General features: G+C 41.3%; 1 protein-coding gene across 2 annotated transcripts in view; it reads left to right on the top strand.

Moving 5' to 3' along the window:
• The window catches only part of VEPH1 (ventricular zone expressed PH domain containing 1), a 273698-nt gene extending 258167 nt beyond the window's left edge, over positions 1-15531 (top strand). For both annotated transcript variants that reach the window (XM_075548875.1, XM_075548874.1), the window contains 2 exons: positions 10632-10768; positions 14804-15531. In XM_075548875.1, the coding sequence (XP_075404990.1) occupies positions 10632-10768; positions 14804-15040 (374 nt within the window). In that variant the 3' untranslated portion in view covers positions 15041-15531. The remainder of the gene's footprint in view (positions 1-10631; positions 10769-14803) is intronic.
• Positions 15532-18243: the final 2712 nt, after the last annotated feature.

The following is an 18243-nucleotide window of genomic DNA, read 5'->3' as shown; positions in this document are numbered from 1 at the left end:
AATGCAGTGCACTGTCTGGGCATTGAACAAGGTCTCCTACATTGAACTACCAAAGCCCTGGTGTTTGCCTGCATCTGGGTAAATGGTCTCTTTGTCAACCCCTTCAATGATCCAGCTTGAGCATGCCATCTGTTTCGTGTTGGGACAGTGTAAGATACAAAACTTGTTCCCACCTAGGCAATGTTCCTGAAGCTTCATTTGGTGCTGGCAGAGTCTTTGTAACTCTAGGTCCCTGCTCAATGCTTAAGGCAATCAAGGCCCTTTCTAGTGGAGCTTTAGAGGAAACACTTTCAAAGAAAGTCCAGTAGGATCTCCTTGTGACTTCTTTGATACTGAATCTCTCTCCTGGATCCTGCACCTAGACCAGTGGTTCTCAACCTGTGGGTCGTGACCCCTTTGGTGGTCGAACAACCCTTTCACAGGGGTTACCCAATCCATAACAGTAGCAAAATTACAGTTATGAACTAGCAACGAAAATAATTTAATAGTGGGGGGGTGAGAGGGGCTGGTCACCACAACATGAGGAACTATATTAAAGGGTCGAGGCATTAGCAAGGTTGAGAACCACTGACCTAGACGATCTTGGGTCGGCACATCTCCTCAACCCTGAGTCTACCGCTCTTGAGTTGCCTGCATTCTTTTATTTTCATGTGTTTCTCCACATGGGTCCATCTTGTTACCTCAGTCTTTTTCTTCACTCTGCTTAGCATTTCCTTCGCCCTTCTGCACCCAGGTCCCAGGGCTCATGTCACCTTGTCTCAAACTACAAGGTTACTGACTTCTGTGCTCTGTAGAACTAGGCTGTGTGGCTCCAGTGGCATTTAACAATCTCTGCATCGAGCGATAGGTGCGCATCCTCTCCACACTGGTAAATTTAAGGTTCCTGTGACTCAGGGAAAATACGATGCCCAATATAAGTGTGGGACGGGTGGACGGTTGATAGATGAAGAGGGGGATAGTCTTTCTTAGTTTACTCGTCCTGTTGTGAGGCTTTTCAGTCTTAAGTTATCTGCCCTGTGATTTTTTTATTGACATATAATTCACATTCATTTCAATAGTTTACTCATATTAAGAAGCGTTGCATAATCAACACCACCATCAATTTTAAATCATTTTCTCCTTTCTTGTAGCCATCGTGGTTAGCTCCCATTTACTCCAATCTTCCTTGCCATGTTCCTAGGTAATCATTAATCCAGCTACTGTTTCCATAGTTTTACCTCTCCTGAATTCCATTTGCAGAAAAACATACAAAATAAATTGAAAGGGAGGGAAAAATCCCAACACCGATGACAAAATAAAACAGAAAAACATCCAATCAAAAAGAAACTATTAAAAACTGGAACAAATATAAATGGGTGAAAAAGGAGAACAAATAGTAAGGTGTTGCATTTTAATGTAACTACAAGGCTATTTACGTCACTACACTATGGTCAGAGGGTATTCCCCAAAAGCTTAATCCACGTGGGGGCTCCACAAATGGATTTGGGCTTCCACTGTATCCACAGCCTTCTGAAAACTTGACTTTCTGATTTTAAGCTCAAATACTACGCCCTCCACCGGATTTGAATTTTATTATTTATATTCCTTGGATCACACAGGCTGGTGTGCTTCTTCCATGTGCACTTGGCACCTCACTTAAATGGTTGCTTGTTTTAAGATAAGCTCAAAAAGCTTAAGCGTTTTAAGACCCCAGATGCTATCCTTTCTGATAGCCAAGCTCCATCTACACCATTGGCTAAATTAATGATATTATCAATAAAATTATGACCTGTTCCATGGGGATGATTTATAATGTTCTCCAAAATAATATTGATGTCTCTAAAATTAACCAGGAATATGTATATATAAATCATAGCTATATGAATGGAACTTGGGCTCACACTTAATCATAAACCTAATCTAAAATAATTCATTCATATGATGTGACCCTGCTCAAGGGACAGCACTGGAGACACAGGATGAGAATCGTGCCTGATCTGAATCGCACACCACAGCAAAACACGGAGGAAGCGCAACAGAGCAGCAAGGGGAGCAAAGCAACGAAGTTCCCAAGGAATCCCGAAAATAGACTTCAGACTTGGAGGGCAGGGCTTGGCACTTCATCAGACTCGATCGGAAAACATTCATAGGGTCGTCAGACAGACCTGGAACTATTTCTAAGGTGACCCCCCCTCCCACCTTTTTTTCTTCTTCATATATATATATATATAATATATATATATATAATAGGCAAGATTAACAATCCTGAGGAGAAAACAATGGGACTAATGGTTCCAAGGGGACAGCAGAGAGGGGAAAATGGGAGAAAGGTAGTGGAAATCCAACAAACCCAGGGAGAAGGGAACAACAAGCGATCTAAAATTGATGGCGATGAGGGTGTAGAACACTTGGTGGGGTTTGATCAAGTAGCCAAGAAGAATTACTGAGAGCTGAATGAAGGCTGAACATGATAGTGAGACAGAAGGAAAGTAAAGGGATATAAAGGAAATAACTAGGAGCCAAAAAAAACATTTATAGAGGTATAAACATAGGCATATACATATGCAAATTTATTAATATATAATTATAGGGATATCGGTCTATATACATATATTTATATGTTAAGAATCAAATAACAGATGGACATTGGGCCTCTACTCAAATCTTTCCTCAATGCAAGAACACTTTGTTCTAACAGCCTGGCATTTGGTGATGTTCACCTTCCCAACACGATCACTGAAGTCAAAATGGGTACATAGTCAAATGCGGTGAAGAAAGCTGATGGTGCCCAGCTATTAGAAGATAGAATCTGGGGTCTAAAAGGCTTAAAGGTAAACAAGTGGCCATCTAGCAGGGAAGCAACAAAGCCCACATGGAAGAAGCACGCCAGCCTGTGTGATCATGAGGTGTCTAAGGGATCAGGTATCAGGCATCAGGAGACCCAAAACAAACAATCATATGGATATGAATGAGGGAGTCAGAGTGGAGACCCAAAGCCCATCTGTGGACAATTGGACATCCCCTCACAGAAGGGTCCCTCAAAAGGGATGAGACAGTCAGGGTGCAGTATAGTACCCATGAAACACAACATTTCTCTAGTTCTTTAATACTTCTCCCACCCCACCCCCATTGACATGGCCCCAGTTCTACCTTACAAATCCGGCTAGACTAGATCAGGTACACTGGTACAGATAAGAGCTCTCAACACACAGAATCCAGGACAGATAAACCCCTCAGGAACAACAATGGGAGTAAAGATACCATGAGGGTACAAGGAAGGTGATGGAGAAGGGGTAGAAAGGGGGAACCAATCACAATGATCTATGTATAAACTCCCCTCCCAGGGGGACAAACAATGGAAACGTGGGTGAAGGAAGAAAGCAGATGTATAAGATATGAAAATATTAATAATTCTTAATTTATCAAGTGATCACGAGGATGGGAGGGATGAGGAGGGAGGAGGAAAAAGAGGAGCTGATACCAAGAGCTCAAGTAGAAAGAAAATATTTAGAAAATGATAATGGCAACATCTGTACAACTGTACTTGATACGGTTGATTGTGGATTGTTATGAACTCTAGGAGCCCCCAATAAAAGTGATTTATTTTTTAAAAAATACACCCTCATGGAGAGATCACTGAAGTTATGGGTGCTATAGCACAGTGTGATAAAGAACCCCCAGGGTGCCTGGCTATGAGAAAGAACAGTGTCTATCCAGTTATTACATCATTCTATTCTTCAGCTTCATGCTAAGTATGATTAGCCCACTAACCAACTATCATAAACTAGATTCCAAATAATAATAATCAAGTTGATTCCTAGTCATGGTGATGTTAACGAAGTGTAGGAATGCGCCCTCAAGATTCGGAGGTTGTAAATCTTTACAGAAGTGGGCAGCCTCCTCTCGGTCTCAGAGCAGCTGGTGGTTCTAAGTGCTGACTTGGCAGTTACAGCCCATATGTAACCCACTACATCACCAGGACTTAGCACCTTCAAAAGAATTTTTTTTCAACATAAATATATTTTTATTCTTGGAGCACAAAAATAATACAATTAATGTATAAATAGTCCTATTAGCATTCTCAAAACTTTCAAGTGCATAATCATGGTGACAGTTTGAGATCCAATTGCACTAGAAAAATTAGTTCATGTGCCATGACTTTCTTTGATCTTTAAAGAAAGGAGCAGATCCCAGTTGGTAAAGAATGCCTTAGCCAAATTGTGGACTTGAATGAAATAATGTGTCAACTGGCAAGAGAGAAAATATGTATGGGTTACACGCAGACTAGATTTTTTTAGATTCACAGGCATGCCCTCCTAGCCTCCCTCCATGTGTTATTTTTCAAATGGAATGTAAGGCTCCTTAGGGGAAAAAATTAATTTCCTCTTTTGGACTTGAAGAGTCTGTGTTATTACATGAGAACAACTTGCTCCCAAGATGTGCAAAGAGCCGTAGAATCACTAAACTGCCACATATTCATGAACTTGACATAATTATGGAGAATGGGGCCTAACAGCTGAGGTAAAATTATATCTTCCTTTTAAAACTATTTTTTAAATGAATCCTACAGCTAAAGTAGTCTGGCTTTTAGTGAATCCTCTGAAACTGAATCTAATGCCTAATTTTGAGGCCTAAAACACAGATCCTATAAAGTCATACTGAAACCTCTTTCCCAAAATCTTTTTCATGGATTTTCTCTCTGAGTTAATTATGACTGGATTATCGTAAAATTTATTAGCTTAGTATCATTTCTCTGAAGTCCTTCACCCTTGTGCTCTCTGGGAAACGTCTCTGAATTTTTCTCCATTCCCTCATCATGGTTATTCTGGGCATGCGGTATGCCATCCTGGCCACAGCATGTCACCCAAGTTTACTTCAGTTCTCTTTAAAATTATATATTGTGTAATATTTCTTTCCTTTCTAAAAAAATCATTTCATTGGGGGCTCATACAACTTTATCACAATCCATACATCCATCCATTGTGTCAAGCACATTTGTACATTTGTTGCCCTCATCATTCTCAAAACATTTGCTTTCTACTTGAGCCCTGGCTATCAGTTCCTCATTTTTTCCCTTCTTCAATTATTTCACCAAGTCTTTCTCGCAGACTTCCCAAGTATGCCCTTCCAAGTAAGCATTTTGGTCTGCCTTGAAGAGAAATCGATGCAACTAATTTCCATGTCAAATCCAGAATAATCCATGTCCTGTAATATTACCTAAATTGAGAAGGATTGCCAAGGATCTTAGCTACTCTGACTTCTGTTTCAAATGCTTTGGGTCAACGTGGAAGTGCGAGACCAGTAAACCGTGTCATCACTAAATGGTATTACATGAAATCACCTACCATTGAAACCATGTCGACAACAGTCAATGTGATGACAGGCTGCCGAGTAAAGTCTGACAAATGTCGGGTTAACTAGGTACCTTAGGTGCTCAGGTACAGTTCTTGATTTTCATGGTTTCCCTCTCAGCATTCCTGTTAAACAAGTAATAATTATTATCTTTCCTTTGTTACTGAACCGACAACTAAAAAAGAATATAAAACCCAAATTTTTTAGACTCTTATTCAAAACTTTAAAATTTGAATGGCATTCCCCCCCACCCCTAATTCAAAAACTTGGGAAATGAGTGTTTTAGAAAAATGTTTAATCTCGTTTTTGATCTGGGTTTTTGTTACTCTCTGTTTGCCTCTTTTCTCCTCTTGGATTGCTGCTGGAAGCAAGGTTGATGATCTAATTCCAGAAATTAGTTCATTAAGATCCTATGGAGTTGAGCAGTCCCTTTCCCATCAGATTATGGGATGGCGCAGGACAAAGGAATGTCTCATTCCACCGTGCATGGGATCCCTATGAGGTGGAAGCCTGCTTGAGGGCAGATGACAACTGCAAGTCTCTGACTCAGAGATAAGGGAACAAGAAATCTAAAATTGACGGAGAGGAGGGCGTATAATGCCGGGTGGCACTTGATCAAGACCAATGTATCTGAGAAGAAATGCTGCGAGCCGAATCAGGGGTGAGCATGATGGTGTCATAGGAGGAAGGTGAAAGGAAATAGAGGAAATAAATGGGAGGCAAAGGTTATTTATAGAGGTAGAGGTATAGCTATAAGTATGTATATATGTAGCTATATTAATTTATAATGAAAGGGATAGAGGCCAATGTACCTATATTCATATAAGTATCAAGGTGGCAGATGGATTTAGGCCTCTCCTCAAGACTTCCCTTAACACAAGAACACATTTTTACCTGGTGACCTGGCACTCTTTGATACTCACCTTCCCGACACAATTGCTGAAGACAAAATGGGTGCATGAGCAAATGTGGTGAAGAGAGAGGATGGTGCCTGGCTATAGGGACTAATAAATATATAGGTACTGGAATCTTAAAGGCTTGAAGTTAAACATGTGGCCTTCCAGCAGGGAAGCAAATAAGCCCACATGGAAGAAGTGCACCAGCCTGTGTGATCATGACTTGTGGACAGGATCAGGCACCAGGTATCAAAAGATCCAAAACAAATAGCTATATTGATGCTAGATAATTGGATCCCCCCCCCCACAGAAGTGGTATAAGGAAGGGATGATTCAAGAAAGGTGTAGTATAGCACCGACGAATCATACATCATTCCTCTAGTTCCTGAATACTTCCTCCACCCTACCCCCCCCCACTACCATGACCCAATTCTAACTTACAAATCTGGCTATACCGGACAACACACATTGGTACAGATAAGCGCTCCTAACACATGGAATTCAGGAAAGATAAACTCCTCCGGAACAGTAATGGGAATATTGATATCATGAGGGTAAAGGAAGGGTCAGGGAGGGGGAAGGGTTAGAAAAGGGGAAGTCATTACAAGATTGGATATATAGCCCTACCCCCACCCCCCAAAGGGGATGAATAACAGAAATGTGGGTGAAAGGAGAAAATGGACAGTGTGAGATATGAAATAACAATACATAATTAATCAATGATACATGAGGGTAGGAAGGTGGAGGAGGGAGGGGAAAAAAAGAGGAGCTTAAACCAAGGGTTCAAGTATAAAATGTTTTGGAAATGATGATGGCAGCATATGTACAAATATGCTTGATGCAATTGATGGACAGAATGTTATCAGAGCTGTAAGAGTCCCCAATAAAATGATTAAAAAAGAAAAGCAGCAGCATACCAACATGTGTGATCATGAAGGGCCAAGGGGACCAGGTTTCAAGCAACAAAGGTGGGGAAAAATCATATCACCGTGAATGAGGGGGAGTGTGTGATGGGGACGCAATGTCTATCTGTAGACAGCTGGACATCCCTTGCAAAGGGGTAGTGGGGAGGAGATGAGTCACTCAGGGTTCAGTGTAGCAATAATGAAACTCATAACCTTCCTCTAGTTCTTAAACGCTTCCTCCCCACCAGCTATCATGATCCCAATTCTACCTTGCAAACCTGGTTAGACCAGAGGATGCACAGCGGTACAGATGGGATCTGGAAACACAGGGAATCTAGGACAGATGAACCCCTCAGGACCAATGGTGAGAGTGGCTATACCGGGTGGGAAGGGGTAGTAGAAAGGGGGAACTGATCTCGGGGATCTACATATAGCCTCCTCTCTGGGGGATGGGCAACAGAAAACTGGGTGAAGGGAGATGCCGGGCAGTGTAAGATAAGATAAAATAAAAATTTATAAATTATTAAGGGTTCATGAGGGAGGGGGGAGTGGGGAGAGAGAGGGAGGGAAAAAAGGGAAATTAGCTGATTCCAGGAACCCAAGTGGAAGGCAAATTTTGAGAATGATGAGGGCAACAAATGTATAAGGGTGCTTTACTCAATTGATGTATATATGGATTGTGATGAGGGTTTTATGAGCCCCAATAAATGATTTTTTTTAAAGGATGAGAATTTAGGTACAGTGATAAATTATAAAAATCATTACTAATTATTACATAAACTATCCTGATTATTACTTAAAATTAAAGAAATTTAAATAAAATAGATGGTCCTTCTTTGTTTTAAGAACAAAGGAGACATATGCTTTAAACTACCTGGAAAAAGTTAATCTCTTTCTTGAAGAGGCTATTTCTATAAACTTAATAGTTAAAGTATATTCTTACCTATTTTTAGGCATGGTTTGCTTAACCTTTTTCTTTTACGGCTCCCATCAACATTTACGTTCAGCCCACATAATGTCCCTTGACCACAGAGAAGATTCAGTTAAACGTGGGTGAACATCATTGAGTCACTGCTGACTCTTCCAGACTCACATTCCACAGAGCAAAACACTGCCTGGTCCTGCACCACCCTCACCACTGGGATGTTTGAAGCCATCGTTGAAACCATCCTCTTTGCAACGAGCTTCCTCTTTCAATGGCCCGCTGCTTTACTAAGCACAATGCCCTTTTCTAGTGACCAATTCCCTCTGACAACGTGTCCAAAGCCTGTGACACAGAGTCTCAATGCTAAGGAGCCTTCTGGATGTACTGCCTCCCAGACAGATTTTTTTTTCTGTTCTTCTGGAAGTTTATGATAACTTTCCCTATTCTTTGCCATCCCTATCATTTGAATAGTCCACCCAGTGCTGGTCCTCCTTGTTCATTGTCTAGTTTTCCTGGGCTTCTGAGGCAATTGAAAATAGGATGACTTGGGTCAGGCACACCTTTGTCCTAAAAGGAACATCTTGCTCTGTAGCACTCTAAAGAGACCTGCACACTGACTTAGAACACCTCAACTGACACATAACAAAAGAGGTAATAGATTAGGTTTTCTAAAAGCATCCAACCAAAAAGAAAGTTCATGTACAGTTGGCTTCACCTGGGAATTCCACCAAATCTTCAGAGAAGCGCTGACTCCGATTCTGCACAGACTTTTCCAGAATATCGAAAAGGACAGAGAACTCTTAGATTCCTTTTATGGAGTGAGCATAAGGCTGATGCCAAAACCAGGCAAAGAGAGAAAACTACAGACCAATATCCTGTATGAACACAGACAAACATTTCTCACAAACCATGACCAAGCGACTCCAAGAATATATATTTTAAAGTACAGATCATGATCAAGTGGGACTCATACATAAGGTTGATTCAACGTTAGAAAAATAATCAATGTAATCCACCCCATAAGCAAAACAAAAAGTAAGAACCACATGATCCTATCAATAGATGCAGAAAAGGCATTTGATAATCTCCAACAACCATTCCTCATAAAAAAAACACCAAAATATGACTACAAGGGATATTTCCCAACACAAAAGTCACATATGAAAAACTAAGAGCCAACCTCTTGCTCATTGGGGAAAAATGAAAGCATCCCCCCGTGAACAGAAACCAGACAAGGGTACCTACCCCTATCGCCATTCTTCCTCAACAATGTACTTGATGCCTTAGCCAGAACTATTAGCCAACAGCAACCCAAAGAAAAAGCAAAGGCATCCAGACCAGCAAAGAAGAATTGAAGCTGTCACTCTCTGCTGATGATATGGTTTTATACGTAGCCACTACAGTATGACAAACTGATAGACAAGCTATGGTCCAAGGTAGGTGGACCAACACACAGCAGTCACTCCATGGAAGAATGATGAGGCTGTCTATTCCATAAAGGTTTGGTCTTGGAAACCAAGAAGCAGTTCTACTTGATTCCATAGAGTCAGCGTTTACTCAGTGTTAGTGGTTTGGTCTGGGGTTTTGATGTCAGAAGACCTTACACTCAAGGAGCCTCCAATACAATGGGAAATACATTAATCAGGTAAGCATCCATCACTGTCTAAAAGGGTGATGTGGGATGGCAGCATACAAAAGAGGGTGCCACTCTGGTCTGGAGTTGGGAGAAAGTGTGGTGAAGGGAGCAAAATTTGAGTTGAGATTTGAAAGAGATCAGTGGTGACTGAGTGAGCATGGGACTGTGTGGAGCATCGCAGAGAGTGGAAAGTAAGCTGACCCTGGCACCTTAGTGTTATGACTTCATAGAAGTGAGCTATGTAGTGACTACCATGGATTTTGCTCTCAAAGAGCTCAATATACTTGGTCTGTGGTATATACATAGTTTTACTCAGGTGGAGTTTACATTTCAGATCAGACAGTTGGATGCAACAGTTTAAACCACCAGTCAACTCCCCAATACCTTACCCCTTCCCACTTCCTTGATTTCTCTTCTCCCTGCTCCTGTGGTCTATAATTATTGTTAAACCTACATGTCTAAGTGTTTCATGTGTCCTAAAGCAAGGAAATTCAATTTTATTTACCTAGTTTCTGGCAACATCAATATTAGGAGGTGAAATCTATAGCATATTAGGTATTTTGTGCCAAAAGTTTCTAGCTCTTAATCAATTTGGTCATATCAATCAAATGAATATAACATCATAAAAACAAAGGTGTTAAGAACCACAGAAATCTGGGTATGTAAGTGTCCTTTAATAACTGCTAATTAGATGTTCATTTTGTGGACTATATTCCTTTTGAAAATCTTGAGGAAAGTTTCCCATGCTTTTTCATTGTCATATCTAAATTGTGTATTCTTTTAGGGACCAAAGAAAAAGGGTTAGATAAATTTATAATTTATCAGCCCACTTCTATACTTACTCAATTCTTGTTCCCTTTATAATTCTGGCTTTTGGTCATTTACCAAATAAATAGTGGAAGATAAATGACATGATAATTCTGTGTTACCTTCAACAGTTGTAAACCAAGATGGCCAGCCTCTCATAGAAGGGAAACTAAAAGAGAAGCAAGTCAAGTGGAAGTTCATCAAAAGATGGAAAACCCGCTATTTTACCCTGGCTGGAAATCAACTTCAGTTTCAAAAAGGAAAGTCTGTAAGTTCCTCCTTGACTTTAAGTTTCTTAAGTCAAGTTCTTAAGTTCTTAGAATCTGCTGTCTAGAGACTTAGCATGTTCTAGATTCTGACTCATACACCGTTTCCTGGTGCTGGTGTGGGTTAGGCAGCAGGCTGCTAACAGGAAAGCTGGTGGTTCAAAGCCACTAGCCACTCTAAGGGAGAAAGCTGAGGCTGCCAATTCCAATACAGGTTTACAGTCTCAGAATCCCTCGATAAAGTTACTATGAGAAATCAAATGACACTGGAAGATTGGAAAACGAAGCCTTATTTACATGGCAGATTGCCTAAAACAATCCTCAGAATAATCCTACGGTGTTAGTGCTGCCACTGTTTCTTTCCTTTCCGTGGTGGTGGTTAGAAGCAGGTGACTTCTTGCCCAATAGGAGGGGCCCTCTTATGTTGAGCTGTATGTTTTTGTCATTTTATTCCCAACGGTTTTATTGTCACATAATTTACATATCATAGACCAGGAAAGTAAAGTTCAAAAACATTGACTGGCATGAGCCTGCAAAGAAAGGAAGGGTAGGATTACAGGTAGGCTTGGGCAGGATGTCACCAAAGATATGCTATGAATTAATGAATGAAGGAATGAACGTGTTAGCCGGCTTAAAATGTACAAGTTCCTGTGAGCACATACACTATTACCTTTGGTGTCTTCATTTTAACACTTATTTGAGTTTTTTACTCAAGTTTAGTGTATCTGTATTATGACAATTTTCAACCAGTTCTCTCTTAATTAATAAAACTGAATTATTTTTTAATTTTTAAAAAGAACATTTGGATGACAGTTGCTCTGAGCTCATGCTGCTTTCTTCATGTGTGTGTCAAATGACACAGAGATGGAATTTTTTTGTAGACAAAGTACTTTTTGAAAGGGAAGTATAATGGCATGTTTAATTTAGTCAGTTATTGGAGACGTTAAAAAAAAGAACTTTTCTGTAACGTAAGGGTGCATCGAAGCATTTTTAAGTATTTTCACTGACCTATCAATTCTCCTGCTTGTATTAAAGAAATCAGAAATAGATGTAAAGAGGGAAGATTTCCCAGAGCTCTTGGGCCAAAGTAAAGTTATTTTGTACAGATGTATTTCCTGAAGTCAAGTAATGACCGTTACACTTCTTGACTCAAAGCTAGATAAAGGAAAAAGTATGAAGAATAAGCTATTTTTAATTGATGAACTTGTTTGACATTTTTATCATAAAATTATGGTTTGAAATTTCAGAAATCTGACAGAGCACATGGCTCAACTACTGACAAACAGTATAATATAACAGGAGGACCCCAGCAAAATGCCTCTGCACCCAGGGGTGCAGTACTCGGGCTGTGGTCGGCAGTTCTGCTGACACCTTAGCCACCTCATGAAACAGCCATTCTTGTAAATAAGCACAATAGACATTTTTTACATGAAAAAAAATGCATTGATGTGGTGACGACTCTGACTCCTGAGTACCCTGTGTGTGAGAAGGTGCGCCTGCTCCGCAGGGCTTTCCCTGGCAGGGTTTTCAGAAGTTGACAGCCAAGTCTTTCTTCCGGGGGTGTCCATGTGGACTCAGATCACCAACCTTTCAGTCAGTGTGCAAGCGCGTTAACCATTTCACCACCCAAGGACTCCTTTCACCTGAGAACTGAGGCTGGAAACCATACGTGTATGTGTCGCTTAATGCCCACGCTTCATTCTGCAACATTGGACATTACGCGCCTTGGATGTTATGAGCACCCTTGTCTGCTGGGTAGAGGGGTGCTGGGCACAGCCCCCCAGGGAAGCTCCCACTTAATTGTGTGCTGGGCCAGGTGTCACTACGCTGTCACTGCCTTCTCTGTCAAACAAGGAAAGCCAACTCACCCATGGGAATGTGGTCAGTGAGGACCAGTGCAGTCAAGGATGCCAAAGGTTCCTGAGCTGAAGGAGGGGTGGGGGGGTGGAGGGGGCGGGGACCCAGTACCCACACCTTTCTTCAGTGTCCTACAAGTGAGATGTGGGGACTAGGTCTACCAAGTTTCAGCACCAAGAAGCACCAGTATCCCCAACAGCTGAGCAGAAATGAGGCCTGACCTCAAGATAAGGGATTGGTAATCTCAGATCCCGGTGTCCTATCCCCTGACAGGCATCTGTGCTCTCAGATATGCCCGAACGGATGCCTGAAGGGGCCGTTTCATTTTGCGTGGGTTTGCCACTGACCCCGGTAGTGGCTTTTCTGTTGGTTTGGCTTGCCTTCTGATCTTCGTCTCCACCAGCCAACTAAGCAGGGATATCCTTGGACTATCCTGCCATTCCGGTCTAGCCTGCTTTCATTGCCCCTCGCGAGATGCAGTTGGTAATTTAAAAAATCATTTCCTCAAATATCAATTTCTATATTATAAATCAATTCAAAAATTGCATTTTTATTACCATTAGTAACTTACCATAACCCACATTGGACTAACAAAACTGTTCAGTACAGACGTCCTGATATCTTATCACATGCGTCCCCCTAGAAGAATTTTGAAAAGGTTACCTGTGTAATACATTTGAAGTTCCATCAGCGTAATCACAGATTTAAATAATTAAACAGATTATCATTTCTGTTAAATTGTAGGTACTGACATTTTGAAATGAAAAGATGATTTGCCTCCTTTAAATAATCATTGAAGTAAAATACTTAATAAGAATTTGATATCAAGCACATCCATTTTTAAAAATACACAAAATAACCTCTATCTAATTGAAATTGTTCTATTGCTTCATTGTTTCTTTAAAGTTCTATTTCCATTCCATTTCTTCCACTACATTCTATCTTGATCATGTTACCATTTTTCACTGCAAGAAAAATTTAATTATTTTAATTTCTTACAACCCTAAGTCTCTAAAATGAACAGTAAGTTAGTTTTTTTCTCAACTTACCTTTTAATTATTTAGGTGTCATTTATGAAAATCCATAATGTAAAGTATAATGAATAATACATATGACAAGGTGAACTTTTAGTGGAGATGCATCTCTTAATGTAAACTGAGAGTGACGGGTTTTCTTTCGTGGGTGGCCCATACCTGCTGGAAGGATGCTCCTCGGTTGAAAGGCACCAGTTCCTAAACTTTCCTCTTTGGTTGTGGGCTCCTGAGATTTTTGGCAAGTTGAACAATATGCCACAGGAAATGTGGAATGGGTCAGAAGAATGCCTCTCTGTTGTGATAAAGGGATGATTCTAATATGGGGATAAGATGGGAAAGAAGTGGCAAGATGCTCGACCATGTGGACATGCTCCCGTGGATAAAATGTCCTTATGAAAGTTGAAGACCTAGAGTTGCCTTTTCTGAGCTCTTAAACTGGGATGGATGGAGACGGGAAGATAGTAATGGGCTTGCTGATCACTTGCAGACACAGAGGGAGAGGGAGGGTGAACCGGGCAATCAACATCCATGTGTAAGAGCTGCCACAGTGACTGTGACCAGGATTACACAGCCCTTCTTGAGAGGCTTGGCCCACTGGATTGTATGATGTGTTCATCACAGATCAATTTTTTTAATCTCTGCTTTAATGAAGAGAGGAGGTAGAATAATTGCGTAGTCCTTCAGTTCCATGTTTGTAGGCAGATCACACTTCTGAAGCTCCAGACAGCTTCAGAATCCATTTGATCCCCTGAAACGATGGAACCTGTGCAGTCGATTAAGGGCAAGCGAAGCCTTTGCTGAAGTTACCTAAAGAAGAACAATTGCAGACTCCCAAGTTCTCTCACAGCCGTAACAAGTTGTCCTCTGAACCATACTGCTGGATGTTGCTCTATTGCTTTAGGATTGCTATCAGTAGAGACTGACATAAAACCAAAGAAAATTGGATGATGCATTCCCCACCCCCAGTCCCACAGTGTAAAGTTTATTTATCCATTGAACTTACAGTGCTCATTTATAGCCTGCCAGTTGTTCACCCCTTCAATTCTAATGACATTTTGCAAAGCAAAAGGATTGTGGTTTGCTTATAAAATGCTTGGTGGCCAGAGATCTTGGCAACACTCATGCTCTCTCCCCCGTGCATTTCAGAGAGATGACCCTGATGACTGTCCCATAGAACTCAGCAAAGTACAGAGTGTGAGAGTTGTGACCAAGAAGCGCAGGGAGCGCTCTCTCCCTCGGGCCTTCGAAATCTTCACGGACAATAAAGCCTATGTGTTCAAGGCCAAGGATGAGAAGAGCGCAGAAGAGTGGCTGAAGTGCATCAACGTGGCAGTGGCACAAGCAAGAGAGAGGGAAAACAGCGAGGTGACCACCTATCTGTAGCGCTCCTCAGTCGTATGAGCGCGGCCTGTGCACAACACACACTGCATTTTCATGGCAAATGCCAGTGTGCGCGCCAAAGCAGCCTCCACCTCTAACTATCCAAGGAGCGGTGTCTGTGAGACACAGGGTTCTCAGTGTATTTCAGGACTTAGCAGCTTTGCATTCATTGTGAAACCGAAGGGCTTGACAGAACCCACCCTGTTCCCATGTGGGACCAGGAAGGGGACTGTTATGGATAGAACATCTGGGTATATATCATTGTAAAAACATAAGAATAAGAAGACGACTTTAAATGATAGCTGGACCACCGCCCTGAGGAAGTATTAGGCACCTTGATTACAATGTGGTGTCACTGTTGGGTAAAGACGGGACTGCTGGCTACAAGGTCGGTGATTCAAACCCCCTAGCAGTTCTGAGGCAGCAAGATGAGGCATCCACGCTGGTAAATATTTAAATCCTCAGAATACTATCGAGGGGCCCTAGCAGTGAGAATTGACTGGATGGAGTGGAGGGAGTGGGGTGGTGGTTAATTTTTGGCTAATTTTAATATAACATTAGTCTAAATCTTGAAGGTATTTAAAATTTTATTTTTAAATAACTTTATTAGGAAAAGTTTAATTAATGACCCTGGGGGAAAATAAACTAAGTGCCTTACCTGTAAATACACATGTATACCCTCCTAATATGAATCAGATTAACACATGGCAAAGCAGTTAAGCCAGTTTGTGATTCGAAACCGTTTCTGGGACGATTCTTTTTAAAGTTATATAATATGACCCAATCTTCAGGTACTTGGGTATATCTCCTGCTCAAGGCACTAGGTGTAAGATAGCAAAAGCATAAAACAACCCTGTCCATCTTCAAAATATGTGCCATTTGAATTAAACGTTAAGATTTTAAACTTTCTTCCTTTGTAGTCAACCTTTTGAAGGCCCCAAACTACAAACTTTTACTGGTGTATGTCATGACTTTTTTTGTTTTACAAGACGTGGTCAGCTGAATTCTGAGCTCCAGTGGCGCCTGCTCCTCTACATTCCCCCCACCCCCTTGAAGTGTGGGAAGAGCCTGCAACCTACTTCTAAGCAATAGGCTATGGCAAAGATGATGAAACAGCCTCTCCCATAAAGACGCTACTTTATATAGGAAAGGCAAAGATTTTGTAATTAAGGCCCCTCATCAGTTGACTTGGAGCTCATCCAAGGGGTAGTATCCTGGGTGCTAAGCACATGAGCCTTTTGAACCAGGATAGAGAAGCCAGATGTCCTCTCTCTTGACTTTAATTAAGCCCTCTGTCAGGACATGAACGCTCACAACTATGTGAGATTGGAAGAGGATGCGCAGCCTCAGATGAAGCCATGGGAAGAGAATCCCTAGCCTCAGTCAACACCTTGATTTTAGCCTGTGAGACTGAGCAGCTCAGCTAAACCTAGATTCAACTTCCTAACCTATGGAGACTGTGAGATAATAAATGTTTTGAACTGTTAAGTTTGTATCACAATAGAAAACTAATTTTAAAAACCCAACTTGGGATACATAGAGAGGATACATTTTTCCTTGAAATTTGTTCACTGTATAGAAACCTGCAGGAAGAGTTAGGTTATAAATTTTTCAGTACTCTTCATTTTATTCCTGAATATACTGCTAACTCACAAAAGTAGGAGATATGAAAGAGAAGTACAATTTGAAGGAAATTAAATTCAATTTTATCATGTAAAAATGTGAAGTACTGTGAATCATACAAGTTATTACAAGCTATAAATAGAGTTCTAAATGTAAAAGTTTAGTTGTATTGGGAGTAAAAGTAATCACTGGAAATGTGGGATTAGGTTAAGTGACACAGGGAGAGTAAGAAGAAGACAAAATAAATATAAGGGTTTCCTTGGGGCACCAGTGTTTCAGTGAAGGCAAACGAGAGGAGCGGGAGACTTTGCAGGAAGATGTGGGCAAGGGTAAGTGATATCGCAAAAGCCAAATGCTGAGAGAGGTCCACCGGGGAAATCTGGAAGTGGAACCACGTACGAGGTTTGCAATTAGGAAGCAATGGGTGTCATTGAGCATAAGAATTTGATGTAATTGGTGGGATAACAGTCAAAACTTAGTTGAAGAATCAACAGGAGGTTAGGCATTGAAAGCAACAGTTGGATCCACTAACGTGGAGGCAGGGTTTGCGCGTGTTTTCAGATGAATTAAATTCAAGGGAAATGAAAATGAATGTTAAAATTCACAAAGAAAGAGGGAGAATTGCTTGGCCTGAGCAAAATTTCCAGAGGAGATGACAAGAAGTGCTATTGTTGATCATTGCTGTCACGTCAGCCCCAGTTTTGATGATGCCGTGCACACTGGAATACAACGGCCCTCAATCTCCCGCCGTCTGCTGGTCTTCGACATGCTGTTGCAGTCAATGCGGCCTTCCAACTGGGTCTTCGAACAGGTCCATCTCCCAGCACTGTATCAGACACTATTCTATTGTGATCCCTAGGGATTTTTACGGGCTGGTTTTGGAAAGTCGATCATCAAGTACTGTTTTCCTAATCTTCATCTGAAAGCTCTATGGGAACCTGACCCTGCTGGTATTTAAAATATGGCTGACAAAACTTGCAGCATCAAAGCAATACCCAGACCCCACAGTACAGACCATGCCCAGCTTACGGACAACTTGTTTAGATATAAATTTGCCCTCTGCTCCCAACAAATTCTTTGCAGGGTACACATACAGTTTTTAACTCATTGAAAAGGCTTCGAGTCTCCTCTTGTGCTAAAGCAAGGCTAAATAAAAACCATATGTACTGGTTCCAGCTTAGCTCCATATTCAACTTAAAAACACTTTAGAAAGGGATCTCATTCATAAACCTGTACTTCCTTACAACACCCTGGCTGGTAAGTGGTGAGCAACTTCTAAGTAACAGGGACCATGCTTGGCCTGAGAATAAAACAGAAAACCCCAGTTCCTCTTCTCGGGAACAACGTGAAATGGAGTGGGACAGACAGACATGAACAAGCAAAATTTAGACTCTGTGTGACAAGCACCTTGATGGAGCTATTCACAGAGTGGGCCCGCTCAGGGTGGGCCCGCTCACTGTTTCCCAGCAGTGTTACAGCAGGAGCGGGTTTTAACTACTAGGAATTCATGTGCACACAAGAAGCAAATGAGTAGCAGAGAACATCACATGACAAAAACAAAGGAAGGGGAGAAAACACGGTCT

This window comes from Tenrec ecaudatus, chromosome 4 (assembly GCF_050624435.1).
Source record: "Tenrec ecaudatus isolate mTenEca1 chromosome 4, mTenEca1.hap1, whole genome shotgun sequence".
NCBI lineage: Eukaryota > Metazoa > Chordata > Mammalia > Afrosoricida > Tenrecidae > Tenrec > Tenrec ecaudatus.
The sequence above is the reverse complement of the archived record's forward strand: the minus strand, read 5'-3'. Positions and strand labels throughout refer to the sequence as shown.